The sequence below is a fragment of the Canis lupus genome, chromosome 1 (genome assembly GCF_011100685.1).
Source record: "Canis lupus familiaris isolate Mischka breed German Shepherd chromosome 1, alternate assembly UU_Cfam_GSD_1.0, whole genome shotgun sequence".
Taxonomy (NCBI): domain Eukaryota; kingdom Metazoa; phylum Chordata; class Mammalia; order Carnivora; family Canidae; genus Canis; species Canis lupus.
In genome coordinates this window covers 36402417-36420177 of record NC_049222.1, presented here as the reverse complement: position 1 = coordinate 36420177, position 17761 = coordinate 36402417, and the positions used below count along the sequence as shown (strand labels likewise).

Below are 17761 nucleotides of genomic sequence, written 5' to 3'. Positions count from 1 at the left end.
TGACCGAGAAAAACAAGGAGGAAAACCAAAGTTATATAAGAAACAACACAGTCATTGGGCACATGAGTAGAATAATTAAACACTACCATTTGGATTATGCACAAGTGCAAAAATCACTATTAAACAGCATCATCATTAGAAAGATTTATTTCTTAAACACAGAAGTCAATAATCCCAAGTGGTATATGCATACTTCTAAGGAGTATATCATTATCACAGGACTTATCTTAAAGATGTTCCAATATATTTTTTAATTGCAAAAAAAACTTCTCAGGATTGAGCTAAGTTTCACTGATGTCAAAAGTTGAAATTCAGATACACTGAACTCCATGAATGGATGAAATAAGTCAGACAAGCTTGGAGTCTTTCAAGTTCTAATGGAAAAACATGAAACTAAAAAATTAGCATTAACAGAATCACCATGGGGTCAAAAATAAGTAGGGTAATAAGGCAGCCAAAGGAAAATGGATATCGTCCAAACCTCAACTTAAGAGCCAATGACACTCTCTAAATTATTCAACTTACTGGGAACACAGGGTAAGGTGAGCAAGAACTGAAAAGCTACTTCAGCATGCTGAGGTCAGAGAAGTTGCAATGATGCTGCATCTTTAGTCTGCTGGCAAACATCCCAAGTCTCATCTGAAGAAGCAAGACTGCCAAAAACAAACTACACTAACACAATGTAGAGCTTTCCAAAGAATGAACCAGCATTTTCTTATTTTTGATTTTTATACTCTTACAAATACACTGATGCTGGGAACTGGACTGAACAACTAATTCTAGTTTTTCCCTTTGTTCATGCTTGATTCTTGCTAACAACATATAGTTTGGAAAGAAAAGACGTGATTTCACTTTTAACTTTAAAAGGAAACTTTTTGTTTTTTCTTGTAAGAAAATAGATTTTTCTACAGTTTCTAGAAATGCTGAAAATATGAAACTTTGGTTTATTTCCCCATATATTTAATCAATATTGGCAAGAATATGCTTGAATCTGTTGCTTGGAAAGTAACACGTACTTGCTTAAAAAATACAATACAAATGTGTTTTAAGTGTTATTAATGTAACAAGCTGCTTCCCATAGAGATACATTTTTTCCTGTCCTCCACTGTTCTTAACAAAATCTCAATGAAACTGTCAGCTGTAAACTAGTCCTGCCCAAACCTTGCATATAAGCAGAGAATTTTGTAATGATTCCACTCCATTAATTTGAATGCTGGGAATAGCTAACATTGCTGACTTTTTCAGCAATAAAATTTTGCAAACATCCCATCTCTTCTCCCTAAGCTAACACCTCTCAAACCATCTTCCTATTCCGGCTCACCCTTCCGTTCCTTGTACCTGTATTTGCCAACAAGCGAGTATCCTATTACCTTTCCCCATTTCTTCTCTTCTCTCCTGGACCACTGTCCCTCACCAGATGCACACAGTCTCTGCTTAGTTACCTTTCTTTCCCCACTATCATGGACTCTGTGCCCTTTGATGTATAAACACACTCTACTACATCTTGTTCATAACTGTGGCTTCAAAACCTTCTCCTTTGACGAATCTGGATGCTCCTGTGATACCATATCTCCCCTACCTTCCTCTCCATGATGGGCTGTATAATCTCTTCCCCCACCAAGGCCAAGAATAAATGAGGCTTACAGCATTTTGCCCTGAGCCCTAGTCTTCTCATCAATGAAAACCAATGTGCCCATCCACTCTCCTCTTAGACTGTACGTGGCCAGACAAGCTATCACCTGTCATTTCTAGAGATATACTATGATCTTCTAAATGCCATCTCAGCTCAGAATTCTTCATGTTCCACATTAGCCACACACACAGGGGTAAGTTCAAACCTCAGACCTCATCTCAACTCAAAACATTATTCAGTTCCAAATTTCTAACTTGGAAAAAAGCCTGATCCTTACTCCTACTTCTTTAAAATGAACAAACCTCTTCAACTTCTTTTGGTTTATACAGTATGGGGACAGTTCAAAGCAATCCTGGTATCCCAGTATCATTAATGCCTTTGTATCATTCATTCCCTTGGCCTTCAACTATATCCACCGTCTTTTAATTCCAAAGTGACTGAGCAAGTGCAAATCCCTGCCAGTTAACTTCAGATCCACCCCTGTGGCAATATAGCAATCAATTTACTCATGTCTTATTGACTCATGCTTGCCCCCAGTAGCAATTTGAAACATTTTCCATTCTCCTTAATATTTAACCCTATCCAGCTCTCTCTCACTGGTAGCAATTGCATAAACTCTTAAAATCATACATGAAACTCATCATCCTCTTGCTCTAGTTTAAAGGACTATCTTATGTGCCTTAACATAAAAAAAAAATGTGTCTAACATCAATTAAGTTTTGGTTATTTGCAACAGAGAATATAGGCAATTTTTAAAAAGATAAAATTAGGATAATTTTAATTATGAAATTAAATGATTACAAACTCTAATTCCAATAAAAAAGAAATTTAGGGGCACCTGGGAGGTGATTAAGCAGCTACCTTTAGCTCAGGTCATGATCTCAGAGTCCTGGGTTCAAGCTCCAAGCTGGGGCTCACTGATCAGCAAGGAGTCTGCTTCTCCCCCTCCCTCTGCGACTGCCTGGCTGCTCATTCTTTCTCTCTCTCTCTCTCTCAAATAAATAAATAAAATCTTTATGTAAAAAAAGAAACTTAAAATCTGTACATCTTTAATATAAAATGTCACTATTTTAAATAAATAATAAAGAATCCCCGAGTTCAAATGTAGAGGTCACAGGTAACAATATACATTTTTGACTGTTATTTTAATCCATAAATTCGGTCAATTTAAAAAATACATAGTCTTAAATTTCTCCACATAGAGGTCTTTTCTTTCCTTCATTATATTTTCACTGTACCTCCAGTCCCCAGCAAAATGCCTGTACAATTGGGTACTCAACAAACATAACACTCCAGCAAGCATACAGGAAACAGTCTGCTAATGCACCAAATTGTGTATATTTCCCCAAGGGAGTAAAATCATTAAATCCAGGCCACCAACTTTGAACAAATCACCTTTTTTCTAAGACTTAGTTTTCTCTTTAAAATGAGAATGAATTAGATGATTGCTTGATCTTTCCAGCTTTAATATACTATAATTAGTGTTTATAATGTCAGATATGAATTCATTTACGTTTTATGAGCCAGGCTTTAACTAAGCATAGTAAAAAAAAAAAAAAAAAAAAGAAAAAGAAAAAAGAGTAAGATTCATTTCTGTCTTAAAGGAGTTAAAAAGAGAGTAAATGGGAAAAACACATGGAAAACAATATGAGATAATATACAATCCAGTGCTAACTGGTGCAACAGAGGCTATTGTTGGAGACCACATGGTGAAGAAGCACCCTTGGAAGGGAAGCCAGAGGACATTGGGAAGATTTTATACACACAGTAAGAGTCAAGCTGTTTTTGTGAAGGGGTGGGATTTGTAGGGACAAAGAGAGAGAGTGGTGACAGGGATTAAACAGAATCTATGTTATGTTGGCTGTTTTAGATGAACTCTTACTGAGTCCAATCATAAACTTCTTAAATGTACAAAGTTGGGTTATAGAATAATGGAATAAAATAGGAGCTTAAAAAAGTCATTTTCGGGCAGCCCCAGTGGCTAAGTGGTTTAGCGCCGCCTTCAGCCCAGGGCCTGATCTTTGGAGACCCAGGATAGAGTCCCACGCCAGGCTCCCTGCATGGAGCTTCCTTCTCCCTCTGCCTGTGTCTCTACCTCTGTGTGTGTGTGTGTCTCATGAATAAATAAGTAAAATATTAAAAAAAAAAAGATTCTTCTAGAGAAAGAAGAATTCACTTCTATGTATAAACGTTTTGCTATCAATTTCATAAAATGCCTTCATAAATTATGATCAAGAGTTCACACACTATTAGTCTGCTTACATCTAAAGACAAACATTGTCACAGCAAGCTGATATATTTGAAGAAATATTTCTGGAGCTTTCAGGGTTTAAAATAAGGCTTCAGAAAACCTTTAACAATAGACACATTGAGATTCAGCCGAAAAAGGAAGTTAAAGGGGAAAGAAATGAAGTCAGTAATATAATGAGAGAACCATCCCAGCCACAAATGGAGATCCCAGCACTATGAGAAATGCAAACACCAAGATCTGTATGGAAAGGTTTGATCCATTTACTTGCAAACGGTGCTTATTATCATTGTATTGAAAAACTCACATTTGAGTTTCTCTTCTAAGGCAGAAATCAAATGAGTTTAGGGAATATTGGGTAAAAGATGAAATATATATATATATATATATATATATAGGATAAAAGATGAAAAAATATATATATATAAAGTTTACTGAAAAGAGAGCAAAATCCAAAGAATGCTGATGAAAAGAAAGAAAATTGGAAACTCATCAATGTAGTAATTCGTTACTATTAAATTGGAGTGTACCATTCAAAAATTCAACTTACATATATTTCTAGCTACTTTATCAAAAGTTGTGAGGTCAAATGCAGAAAATAACCTGTCATAAGATGATTTATGAGTAGGTTGCTAATTAAGATCACTATACAAACTCCAGAAAGGGGCAAAGGACCTCCCAAAGAACATCTACAAAAAAGGAAGCCATCCCTTACAACGCAGGATCCCTTACAAAGCTGTGATCTTAGATATGACAACAATGACTCTGCAAAATCTATGTAACAAGAGGAGCTTTGGGTAACCTACAGATGTCATTTTAAAATGACAGTTTTTATGCATCAGTGAAATGCATCAACGTATCAGTGATTTGCAAGCATGCCCCAATTGGCCAATGACTAATGTTGAAGAGATGTATATTTTGAATTGTGTATTTTACAAAATCATTAGGAATCATATTTAAGCGCAGGAAAAACCGTAATTTTAATTTTATACATCTTTAAACATATTGTCACATTTGTGTACATCTTTAACATATATTTACTTTGTGATTCTTCTGTTTTGACCTTAGCTCTTTATAATCAGTTTCCTAAATGCCTACTTCTAATCATGTAAATATTAATGCTATATTTCTCCCAAATTTCTTACATCATCCAGCAAGGTTCTGTACAATCTGTGCCGCCTTTATGTTTCATCTCATCTCCTACCACTCTCCCTTTTGCAGACAGAGAAATTCACCCATTTTTTTCTGTTCCCCCAACATTCCTACCTCTTTCTTTCCCATCTGCATGGATGTGTGACCTGTGCAGTTACAGGGATCTCATACTAACAAGTTCCCTAAGTTTGGCTTAATGCTCTGCTGTTGTCATCTTAAAAGCTATAGACATTCCAAATAAGGGGTCCACCTCTTCCCTGTGCTCTGGGCACTTCAAATGACATAGCTGGTGCTACCTACTGCCCTCTCCTTGTGGAATCTGCTCCATTTTTTTCTGTGCTCCAACCATGCCAACCTCTTTCCATGTCCAGACTTCTGTGTCTCTTTCTTCTCTGAAATACCTTCCTACTAACTTGTCACACAGTTGCTTCTTTCTCATCCTTCAATCTCAACTCAAATGTTAACTTCTCTGGCTGACCTTTCCTGATTTCTTTATCTAAAGCGCCTCCTCTAATCTTCTATCTCATTACCCATTTATTTCTTTTAAGGCGCTTACTATAATCTGTAATGATCTCATTTATTTGTTTCCTTGTTCCTTGTCACACTTTCCCTCCACCTAAATGGAAAGTAGCAGGAGAGACAGTAATCTTGTCTACCCTGGTAGTACACTGATGAATTAAAGCTGAGAATAGTGTCTGACATAAGCAAGTACTCAATACTTATTTGTTGAGTGAATAAATATGTTAATCATAGTAATAAATGGTGTTTCATAAATTTTCTTGGGGGATTTTTTTCCTAGTTATCATGCACTATTTCATCTATTATAATCTATTATAATCTCACAGCATTTTCTAGAGATTTCCTCTCCACAAATGCAGCACCTATTTATTTGAGATAAGATACCTAAGATGGAGAGATTTATATGGTTATGTTTTATAAGTATTGCTGTTTTTCTGTCAATTTATAATCCCAAAAGTAACTCAATTGCTTAAACCTAAAGAAAATATACAACTCTATGAATAAATTTTGGTTCACTATTTGAAAGGAAGCTAGAAAATAGCTCTTTATAGCAAATGAAGATAACTTCAGAAAAAAATAGCTTTAAATCAAAGGAACAAGACTTGGTATCCAATGCTAGTGAGATTGTAATAGAATCAGGATATTAACAAAATGTGGTAATAATGTAAAGTAGTATAAGTATATTTTGGAAATAAGTTGACATGAAGAATTATGGCCATAAAAATACTCATATTCATTGACCCAGATAATTTATTTTCAGTGTTTTATTCTATGGAAACATAATTTATGCAATATAGAGAAAAAGCTATTTTCACAAAGATATTCATATGATTGCTGTCTGTAATATCCGAAAATTGAAAATAAACTTAAGTGTCCAAGTAAATTTGAGGGAGTGGTTGGATAAATTTTAGTAATTTACTCAGTTAACTAGGGGGAACATGTACTATACCACATGTTCAGTGATTAAAGCAGGATTGAAATAATGCAAATACAGAAATTAATCTTGACAAAATAAGAGATTTGATTTGATTTGATTTGATTCAGGAGTCAGATTTATGAATTTTTTACTTTCTCTGTTTTCTACTTTTTGCTAATATAAATATATTTAATTATGGAAATGTACTTTAACTGTCTAAAAGAGACGGTTTCTCGTCACACAGTATCATTTTCAATGCAGACCAGTGTAAGTTCCTAAAAAGAGTTTGCTACCAAGAAAGTTAAGTTTAAAATCAAAGCACAGATGTAAACAAAATGTAATAAATAATTTTTTCTGAAAAAAAGGATAATTAATTATTCTGTTAATGAATTCAACATAGAAGTATTTGTTTAAAAGAAAACAAAAACACAAAAAAATTAGTTAAATAATCTTAAAATTGATTTTTTCCATAAAAATTTAAGTCTAAATACACCAAATAATTTTGATGTTAATTAATACAAAACCAATATGTCATTAAAAAAAAAAAAAAAAACAAGAAGGACACCTGGGTGGCTCAGTTGGTTAAGTATCCAACTCCTGATTTTGGCTCAGGTCATGTACGATCTCAGGGTGGTGAGATGGAGCCCTGAGTCAGGCTTCCCACTGGGCATGGAACCTGCTTAAGATTCTTTCTCTCCCTCTCTCTCTGTTCCCCACTTCTCTAAACAACCAAACAACCAATCAACCAACCAACCAACCAACCAACCAACCAACCAACCAACAAACCAACCAACCAAGTGGCTCAGTGCTTACAGGTATACAATATTCCACCATTGGGTAATGTAATTTGTGACCTTTTGCCGTTCGACCCGAAAAAAAGCAACTCTGGCAGACATCATAGTTAAAATGCTTTAGGCTTCTATACCTAGAGGAAAGAAAAGAAAATTCATTAGCTTGCATGCCTAATTTTAGTCCAAATCATTCGGCTGTGGGCAGGAATGCCATTTATCCAAATCACCATGGAAATAAAGGTAGATTGATCACAAAATGTAGAATTTTCTTTGTATCTTAGCTCCAAATTAGGGCCAAGAAAATCTTGGATTTCACATGGGAAATTAAGTAACCCACCTCCCAAGTGAAAAAAAAAAAAAAAAAAGAAAAGCAAATTTTTGAAATCCAAGTCTCTAAAGCATTTTGCCATTGTTTTCAACATTATGAGAAGACAAATATCCATGTCAGACATTTTTCTGTAATGTATGAAAGTGAATGCAAATGGCAGAGAAGGAGAGTCATGTTTATTAGCTTGACACATCAGATTTTTAAATTACACTGTCAATAAGAAATGAATCTCAAAATTCCCTGACAAAGCTTTCTCCAGTGAGAATGAATCAGGGTTAATTGATTTCACAGCAAACTTGGGTATAAGTAACATAAAGAAATCTAGTTACTTCTCACTATTTAAATGTTGCTCTCTGCTTACTAAGTTTGACCCCAAAGGCCTTACAACATCAGCAAATTCCATCAGAGCCATATATGTAAATTGCGTCATACAATTATTATGCATGAACATTTCTGGAATCTACGTAAATAGAAATTCAGAATAATCTCCGTTTCTGGAGCCAAGTGGTATAGATAACAATAATAATAACAACAATAAGCTTTATTAACAACAATAATAATAACAACAATAAGCTTCATGTAGTAATTATAAGAAGGAATGCCATTTTCAGATAGATGGAATATGCTAAGATTCTCATTTATTGAGGATACAAACCCCCAATGGAATCAGTGGGAAGGGATGGTAAATGTATACTGAAATTATAACAACAGAACAGAAAATAGTCTCCTGCTATCCCTGGCAACAGATCATCTTACCTGAACCCAACTATTGGACATTCTTTACAGATGTTGCATTTAGCTTGATGCTTTGCAGTCTCAGCTGCAGCCACTCGGTGTAAAACTGGCAGCCAAACCATGGACTGTGGTTCCAGACGCATCCAATCTATAAAATCTTTTACGCTTATCTCTGGCTTATTGTTATTCTGGTTAAAAAAAAAAAGTATATATATATATTAAAAGTGAAGAAAATCTCTTCATTGAAATTGCAGCAGGTATTGCTTTATAATCTTCTGAAAATCTGTATGAAGTGAAAGAAAAGTTATAGAACTCTTTCCAGGTCAGTTAAATCACAAAATATTTAAGGTTCTTAATGGAGAGAAAAATCTAGAATTTAAAATCAGAAAAAAACAAATAATCTTATAAGGAAGAAGAAAAAAAAAAATCCCATTGCCCTCCCTAATAGACTCAGATTAAAAACAAAAACAAAAAACAAAACCCCAAACCACACAATTCAAGGTACTATTTTCGCATAAATATTTTAATCCTATAAAACTCGTTTATCTAAGTAAAAATTTGAGAAAAACTCATTGGTAACTTCCCAAACTTGAAGGTCATTACAGATGCTAAATAAAAACTATTATTTCTGTGTCCTGGTCCACCCATTACAACATCATACTAGGAATATATTACTATGAATATATTTGGCAACATTTCCAAATTTATTATGATTAACTGCATTCAAGTCTGAATCTCTCTTTAAACCTAATCCTAACTAATTTTCATATGTGCAAAGTTAAATTTGTAACATCTTTCTCCCACTTTTGTCAAGGTCACCCTATGAACCAGTACATGGTAGAACCATATTTAGAATTTTCATTTGGTATTTTTTGTATTTCTAAAACAAGTAAAAGGGCCATTATAAAATGTAATAACCCATAACATCAATTCTCCTTAAAGAGATGGTGTGAGCATTTTTTTTTCTCAGCAACAATAAATCACTGGATATGCTTTGGCAAAATATCTATAGCTTTTTCCTTTATGCATACATATAACATCAGTAGTAACATTTCCAGAATGCTTTTATATGCATTAAAAAGAATTTGGGGGTTTGTATGGAAGAAAAAACCCCAATCAATTATATAACTTGGTATGTGGTTATACTTTCATGAACATCATAAGAAGACAGAGGAGATTCAGGTGAATACAGTAGGAACACATACTGAAGCCCTTCACTTGAAGGGCTCAGAGAAGGATTTTCAGAGAATGTGAAATAAGCAAAGATCAAAAGAAAGAATAAGGATTAGCAGGAGAATAGAGTTTGTAGGTGAAGAGTAAGAAAGAATATACTAAACAAAAGGCACATGTCCAAAGGTGCTAGGGCAGGAATGAAGGAAGTAAAATTGCCACTGGAAACAGACAGGAAGGAGATGAGTGGTAAAAGGTGAGGCCCAGGGCAAAGTGAGGGTCAATCACAGCAATCTAGTAGCACATTTTAAAGATGTGGCGTTTTATCCATTTACAAACAGTAAGTCTCCTTGAGAAGGTTGCTATTCCTTGAATGAAATGTGTTTGAAAAAATTTAAAACACAAACTTACTGGGATGGTACCCAACATCTTCTACAATTCAGTTCTAGCACAAGTTCCCTGTTCCAATTCTCACAACATCCTCAACACCATTCCTGATACGTTCTACATACCAGCGATCCTTCTCGTTTACCTGTTGGAAGCAGCTGCGAACACTGGGTTCAATATTACTGCCCCCAAAAGCTGCTACTTCCCCCAGCTGCCGAGGGATCTGGATGGCATCATGAAGTAACAGGCCAAGCTGCCTCTGGTCACACATTTCTGTCGGACCTGCCACCTCCTTAAAGAGATCTACAAAGAAGAGAGCCCAGAGGTTAACTTCCATCTGCCTAGACTATTCTTTTATGTAAATGATATCTTTGGTTTTGTCAAGTGAATGATGTAGATTTAAAAAAAAATTATGTGGACATGTATCACATGAGTTATTTAAATTTCATGTAAAAGCAATCCACTTTCTTATAGAAACAAATATTTTCTGGAAAGGAATTTCCAGGTTTTAAAAACTTAAAAAAAAATCACACAAATTCTAAATGCTTTTCATGTGAAGTTTAATGAGAACAGAAAAAAAGGAGAGTAAATATGTATTTGGTCCTAAAAATCATTCCTAAACAATACTTGGTAAATAGACATCAGATGAAAGTCTATCATTTTGATGTATTTTTCTTTTAAGGGAAATAAAGCTAAATCTAACACTGCCAACAGTGAATTTTCAAACAACTGAACCAAGCTCAGTGATACTGACATAGTAATCACAGTGAAATGTAACTTTAAGTTTACACAGAGGAAGTGAATCCAAGTAAGATAAATTTAATTTTTATTATCATTTGTTCACTTAGATTTGGTCAGAATTCTGTGTTTTTCTTTTTTTCTTCCTTTCATAAAAATTTGAGTACAGTTGACACACAATGTTATATTAGTTGCAGGTGTACAACATAATGATTCAACATCTCTATACGTTATGCTATGCTCACTACCACAAGTATAGTTACCATCTGTCACCATACAATGCTGTTACATTACCATTGACTATATTCCCTATGCCATACCTTTTATTACTGTGATTTACTCATTCCATAACTAAAAGCCTATATCTCCCACTCCCCTTCACTCACTCTGTCTACCCTTCACCCTTCTTCCCTTTGTTAAAAATAAGACTTTCAAAAAAAAAATAAAAAAAATAAGACTCTCATAGCCAGAAAATATTTATTTAGGACTCTTATGACTCTTGTTTTAAACCCACTGCTAGGAAGAGACCTTCTAAGTAATAATGCTCTCTATACAGAGAAGTACACATTTCAGTGACATGAATCATGTCAAATTTTCCTCTTTTGAGGAAGACAGCTATACCACTCTGCCACAGTTAAGGTAAAGCTACACATAAAACACAGAAGAAAAGATTCTTTAACATTTTGACATACTTCTGAATTCTGATAAAAGTTCTTATTTTCATATTATAGTCAGAAACAAAGAGGAGTATTAGGATGTAGGAACAGGTCACAATCTAAAAATCAAGTTCCAACAAATCAACACAGAAGAGATGCAAAATGCATTCTTGTAAATGCATTTTTTGATGAGGCAAGAAAGCCACTCAGCTATAAGCAAGAATGTCCAGCAGTTGGTAGAATGTAACTAAGGGATATTCTCAAGAAGGTGCTAAGAGAGAAGGAGGTGTCACCAGGGTCAAGACATTGACATTAGCCATTGCAAAATCACTGTGCAGATGGATACCAATTGAACCAGAATAGCACCTATGCCATTGAGTTTGGAGAGCAAATTGTCTTCAATATTAATCTAACAATGGAAATAATAATGAAGTGTTCTGATATCACTGGGGAAATCAAAACTAAAATCAGAGTTGCTAAGGACCTCAAAATAAAAAACAAAACAAAACTCCAGAACATTTCCGGAGTCTCAATACTTGCAGGAAAGTTTAAAGATTTTAACCCAAAGGATGTCTTATTTAATTAAGTACTAAAATGGCATACTTCATGGATTAAGATAAATATCAGAAATTCTCATTGCAGGGCTTCTGCTTTCTTTGCCATAATCTGAAAATTTATTGTTGAATTTGCTGGTATTTGTAGAAAGTATGTCCATTGTATTACGAGTGCGTGAATACAGGTATGCTGAAATATGCTCCTCATTTGAAAATTATACCTTTCAGACATATGTTTGAAGGTATGTATACAGATAAAAGAAATCTTTATATATTATATTTGGTTTTGCCCTATAACTACAGTCACCGTGTTATAACTCTTTCTTTTGGTCTTAGCTTGCATTTTGATAGCCAACTTGAAAAGGAAGGGAGGAGAAATCATTGATCTAGGAAAACAGAACATTCTTATATTTTAATATTTATGGTATACTTTGAGAGTGAATTTGTATTTGTTTCAGAGTAAGATGAGCATCATGATGTAACTGTTACCTTTAAGGAACCTACATTCTTTCAGAAGCACATGAAAACCCCAAACTATAAATGATAAAAAGTCCTTTTTAAAATAGTGCTACAGTGATGTTTTTATTAACATTTTTCTTTCCCACTCATTACAAAAAATAATCTTTTTAGCTTTGAAAATGATTATCTTTTGACAATTACGATGTTGTAGAGGATTTAAATTTTGGATAAAAACCAACCAAATAAAAGCCTTCTGCAAAGCTTCTACTAGGTTCTGACTCCCATCAAGGCACCTCACCTGATCTTACTATCAGCTTTTTGTTTCATACAAATCCCACATCTCTTATCACTGACATTCTTGTCAAACTGTTTAAGAAAAACAAGCCATCATGATCTAGACTTAAAATTCACAAATTACCTCACAGACATCCCAGAAAATAAGTTTTTAAAAACTTATGTCTGTTCACAGAAGACGCTAAACTTAACTAAGTTTATAGGACCTGGGATCAAATATCCTCTTGTGGCAAATTAACAAGGCAGGAAACAACAAATGTTGGAGGGGATGCGGAGAAAAGGGAACCCTCTTACACTGTTGGTGGGAATGTGAACTGGTGCAGCCACTCTGGAAAACTGTGTGGAGGTTCCTCAAAGAGTTAAAAATAGACCTGCCCTACGACCCAGCAATTGCACTGTTGGGGATTTACCCCAAAGATACAGATGCAGTGAAACGCCGGGACACCTGCACCCCGATGTTTATAGCAGCAATGGCCACGATAGCCAAACTGGGGAAGGAGCCTCGGTGTCCAACGAAAGATGAATGGATAAAGAAGATGTGGTTTATGTATACAATGGAATAGTACTCAGCTATTAGAAATGACAAACACCCACCATTTGCTTCAACGTAGATGGAACTGGAGGGTATTATGCTGAGTGAAGTAAGTCAGTCGGAGAAGGACAAACATTATATGTTCTCATTCATTTGGGGAATATAAATCATAGTGAAAGGGAATATAAGGGAAGGGAGAAGAAATGTGTGGGAAATATCAGAAAGGGAGACAGAACGTAAAGACTGCTAACTCTGGGAAACGAACTAGGGGTGGTAGAAGGGGAGGAGGGCGGGGGGTGGGAGTGAATGGGTGACGGGCACTGGGGGTTATTCTGTATGTTAGTAAACTGAACACCAATAAAAAATAAATTAAAAAAAAAAAAAACAAATATCCTCTTGTTTTTCGTCTCTCCACATTCATGAAATATCCCTACCACTCTCCCCAAAATGTTATGAATATATTTTGTGAAGAATCATCTGGTGAGGGATGCCTGAGTGGCTCAGAGGTTGGGCGTCTGCCTTCAGCCCAGGGTGTGATCCTGGTGTCCCGGGATGGAGTCCCACATCGGGCTCCTGGCATGGAGCCTGCTTCTCCCTCTGCCCATGTCTCTGCCTCTCTCTCTCTCTCTCTCTCTCTCTCTCTCTCATGAATAAATAAAATCTTTTTTTTAAAAAAAAGAATCATCTGGTGATACGCATGATAGGACCAAGTTACCCAGACTTTATGAACAAATTAAATCAGAAAAACTTTACAGTAGTTAACAGAGTTTAGAGGCACAGCAGCAACTGCTACCATTTATTCAACAGCTGTGATTTATAGGTACTTTTCACATATTATCTCTAATTGCTTTCAAAGCAAGAACTATTGGCTTCATTCTTCAGTTGAAGGAAATCCATTCTGGAGGCTGAAATGTGAAATGTGAGTAATATTGCCTTTTAGCTGGTGGTCTTTAGTGGGATCCTGTAATCCCTAAAGTCACTCAGCCACTAAGTGGCAAAGCTGAGATTTGAAGGCACGTCTCCTCGGCTCCTGAGCCTATCCCTTTCAAAATGTCAGGATGCCTGCCCTTTGTTAACTGAAAGCTAAAAGGATACCACTGATTTATTTGGTGAATAAGGACAAACAAAATTTATTATTTTCTCATGGTATAAAATATAATTCTTTGCCAAAGCCTGTAATAGTTCTAGTCCATCTCATTTTTTTTTTCCTGAGGGGGCATTAGAAGTACACAAGGTTCTATAATAAAGAATAATAGGAAAGTTCTAGTCCATCTTAATTTTTTTTCAAGCAGTAGAAGTACAGAGAGAAAGACTCTTGGGCTTTAGAGTCAGAAAAATCTGCATGATCTCATTCTACTCCCATAATTTATTGTCTCTGCAGCCATTGATGAGATTTTTAACCCATCTCAGAATTAATTTTTTTTAGCTGGAACACGAAAGTCACAATGCCTACATTCTGAAGTGATTATTCTAAGACTTAGATGAGATATAATGTGCAGTTGGTTTTCACTTCATTGAGGCACCTTGCCTCATTTCACACAAATCCACATCACTTCTCACTGAGACCCATTGTCTAGCCCAGGATGTGTCTAGTAAGGGGTAAAAAGAATAGAAATTGTTATTACAAGTAAATCATATAAAGGAAACCTCCAATCAATTGCTATTATCATTAATATTACTAAAAACACAATTGTACAGGAAAAGTCTTACATACATCTGTATTTTTCTTCTAAGAGACCTTTGGAAAGAGACATCAATCCAATCTTCAGACTCTGCACTCTTATTTTTCCAGTTCGACCCCTATAATTGTAAGAATTTCAACACGTTAGATGTATTTAAAGCTGTAGATAGGACACTAATTGTTTCTGAATATCTGTTTTCTTGACGGTAAATTACTGAAAGATGATTGCACCTTAGAGATGCAAATTTTCTATTCACTTTGAACAATTAATTTTAAACCCATACCATAATTTCATGGCATGTTTTAATAGCATGTTTGACCCAATCTGAAGAATATAGAGCCTGAAGTCACTTTACATGCAATACATGAACTTGGAAGAACAAATAAAAGTAAAATGAAAATGACAATTACAAAGCTGAAAAGATATTTTTGGAAATAGTATGAATTAAAATCTATCTGTTAATAATCATAAATGCAAAATTTAAAATAGATAGCAAAAGGTATATATAATATGCATGTGGCTTAATATAGCGAGAAAAATATGATGTATCTAAAAACAAAGGTATAAAATATACAAAAATTATAGAAAATTAATGTACAGAAACTATAGAATGTACCAGAACTACAAAAATGTACAAAACTACATGTACAAAAACTATATAAAATTAACTATATTGAGGGCTAATAACTTGTTAGATACTTTAAAGCTGTTGTCTTCATTGGTCTCTGTCAATTCAGTTTTCTCAGGTTACTATTTCAATTATAATAGATGGTGATCTTAGACAGGTGTGAAATTTCTATTTGGGGAAGACTCAAATTATAATTAAATACAAAATGTATTAATTAATCAACACTAGGAAACAGCTTTGTACTATGCCGACGAGAGACCATAAGTTGACTAGAAGAAAATTTTTATTTTTAAAAGCATAGAGCTGTCTTTATTCCTGTTATGTCTCAAAGTATTTCTAAGTTGTCTACCAAATGTCCTAATGTATTAGATCCTGGGGATGGAGAATGGGAAATGCAGAAACCACAAAAATTGATAACCTGATCTTTGCTAAGGAGCAACACACAATCTAGAAAAAAAGTCTTTCTTGCTATCTTTATTATTTCATAGTCAGAATCTGCTTTCAGTTTAGGTTTTTAACATTAATTTTTCTCAAGACATGTTTTCAATATATAAGTACAGTATACTTCATACCTGTATCTAATATCTACGTAACTTTATCATTAAAGTTGATAAATCATATCATTTAAAAGTTGATAAATATCATTAAAGTTGATAAATCATATCATTACATAAAATTTAGTAACTCATGCTATCTAAAAAACAGATAAATATTTGTGTCATGTCATTTTAATTTTAGGTGGTATTTTTGTCAAACTGTGTTTAAATCTTGTTCTTATTGATATTCCTACTATTAATACTAATGGATATCTTCTATTCTCAAATTATAAATATGCAGGTAAGTTTCTGTATATATACCATGACATATAAGTTATAAAATAAATAAAAGAGAAAAACATGCTGAGATCAGTAAAATGTATTTTCAAAACAGTCACTTAATAGCCTAGACTTTATAATCTATATGAAATCACATCCAATAAACTTATTAAACCATTAATATGCATGTGTGCAACATTCAAAAGTGACCAATGAAATAATTAATACTTAAATTTTTAAATACATATAGCCATTATAAGCAGAAATCTAAGTTAATGTACTCATTCCAGTTTCTTGCCATTATAAAAATATTTTCAAGTTAAACTGAGCCATGCTACAAATTGTTTTTCTAGTTTACATTTTTAAGTGTTTCCTAATTATCACCCCAAAATACACCATGTCTGTTTTTCTTCTCTCACGAATCAAGAAATTTTATTTTCTGGATAATCAGGCAATAGAGTTACAGAAGATAGCAAAAGGCTGGTAAATAGACTAGCACATGGACACAGGGAAAGACAAAGCAGTCCCTTAAGGGAAAAAAGATAAAAATGACATGTATTAGAGGATAACCTCCAGACTATGGTGACAATAGAAGAAAGGGGCATCATCAGGAAGGCTACTGAAAATGTCAATCATCCAATCATCACACCATTAGCAGTTATGAAGGTTTACTGTGGTCCCAGCATTATTCTGTGTACCAGAAGGACCAGCAGAAAAGTTAAGGCACAATTCCTACCCACGATAAGGTCACACACAGCTAGAGAGGAGGGACAAAAAAACAATGGGAAATGCACAAAAAACAGGAGAGCAACCTTTATGCATGGAAATAAACAAGCATAAGAAAGTTGTGGCTGACTTGTTATTAGTCTCATAACATTTGGTAGAGGAGATAAGTCTCAAATCAAACACTGAAGGCATGACATAGCTGGACTGTCCCTAGAAGAGAGTAGATTATTATAGGAAAAACATGGGCAAGGGGACAAAAGCAGGAGTGGAGCACCAGACACTAGATGCTTTCAGGTGCGGGAAAGACTTGTATTAAGGCTAAACAGTTGATAAAGTAGTCCAGGTTTTACCATCTGGAACCAGATGATAGAGAGCTCTGATGTTAAATAAGACATCTAGATTTGAAAAAGAAGAGGGAGGCAAAGAAATTTATTAGTGAGTGATATAACCCAATATTTAATATTTGGTCCCTGATTGTCTTCCAAAGTAACTCCTGAATTAGTTTAACTGGAAAAATATGTATCTTATAAAATTATATCCATCTTGGCATAGTGAAAAAAAAAAACACTGCAGTAAATGAGGTTAATATTTTCTGTAGGGACAAAAATATTTAAACCAAGTGTTCCAGACTATTGCTTTAAATCATGATTTAAACATTTTTTATTTCTATTAAATTTAGAAGGAAGATCAGAAGTTAAGGCATTTTAACCTGGGAAGATGAAGACTGAGTGAGGCTGTGAACTCATAGATGGAATAAATTTTATCTTTATAGTTTAGAAAGCCCTTTCTACATATATT

At 34.4% G+C, this 17761-nt stretch overlaps 1 protein-coding gene across 1 annotated transcript in view; it reads right to left on the bottom strand.

Moving 5' to 3' along the window:
• UTRN (utrophin) overlaps positions 1-17761 on the bottom strand; it is a 488613-nt gene that overhangs the window by 38002 nt on the left and 432850 nt on the right. Inside the window, 4 exon segments of the mRNA NM_001012395.1 lie at positions 7282-7393; positions 8344-8510; positions 10025-10182; positions 14827-14912. Of these exon segments, the coding sequence (NP_001012395.1) occupies positions 7282-7393; positions 8344-8510; positions 10025-10182; positions 14827-14912 (523 nt within the window).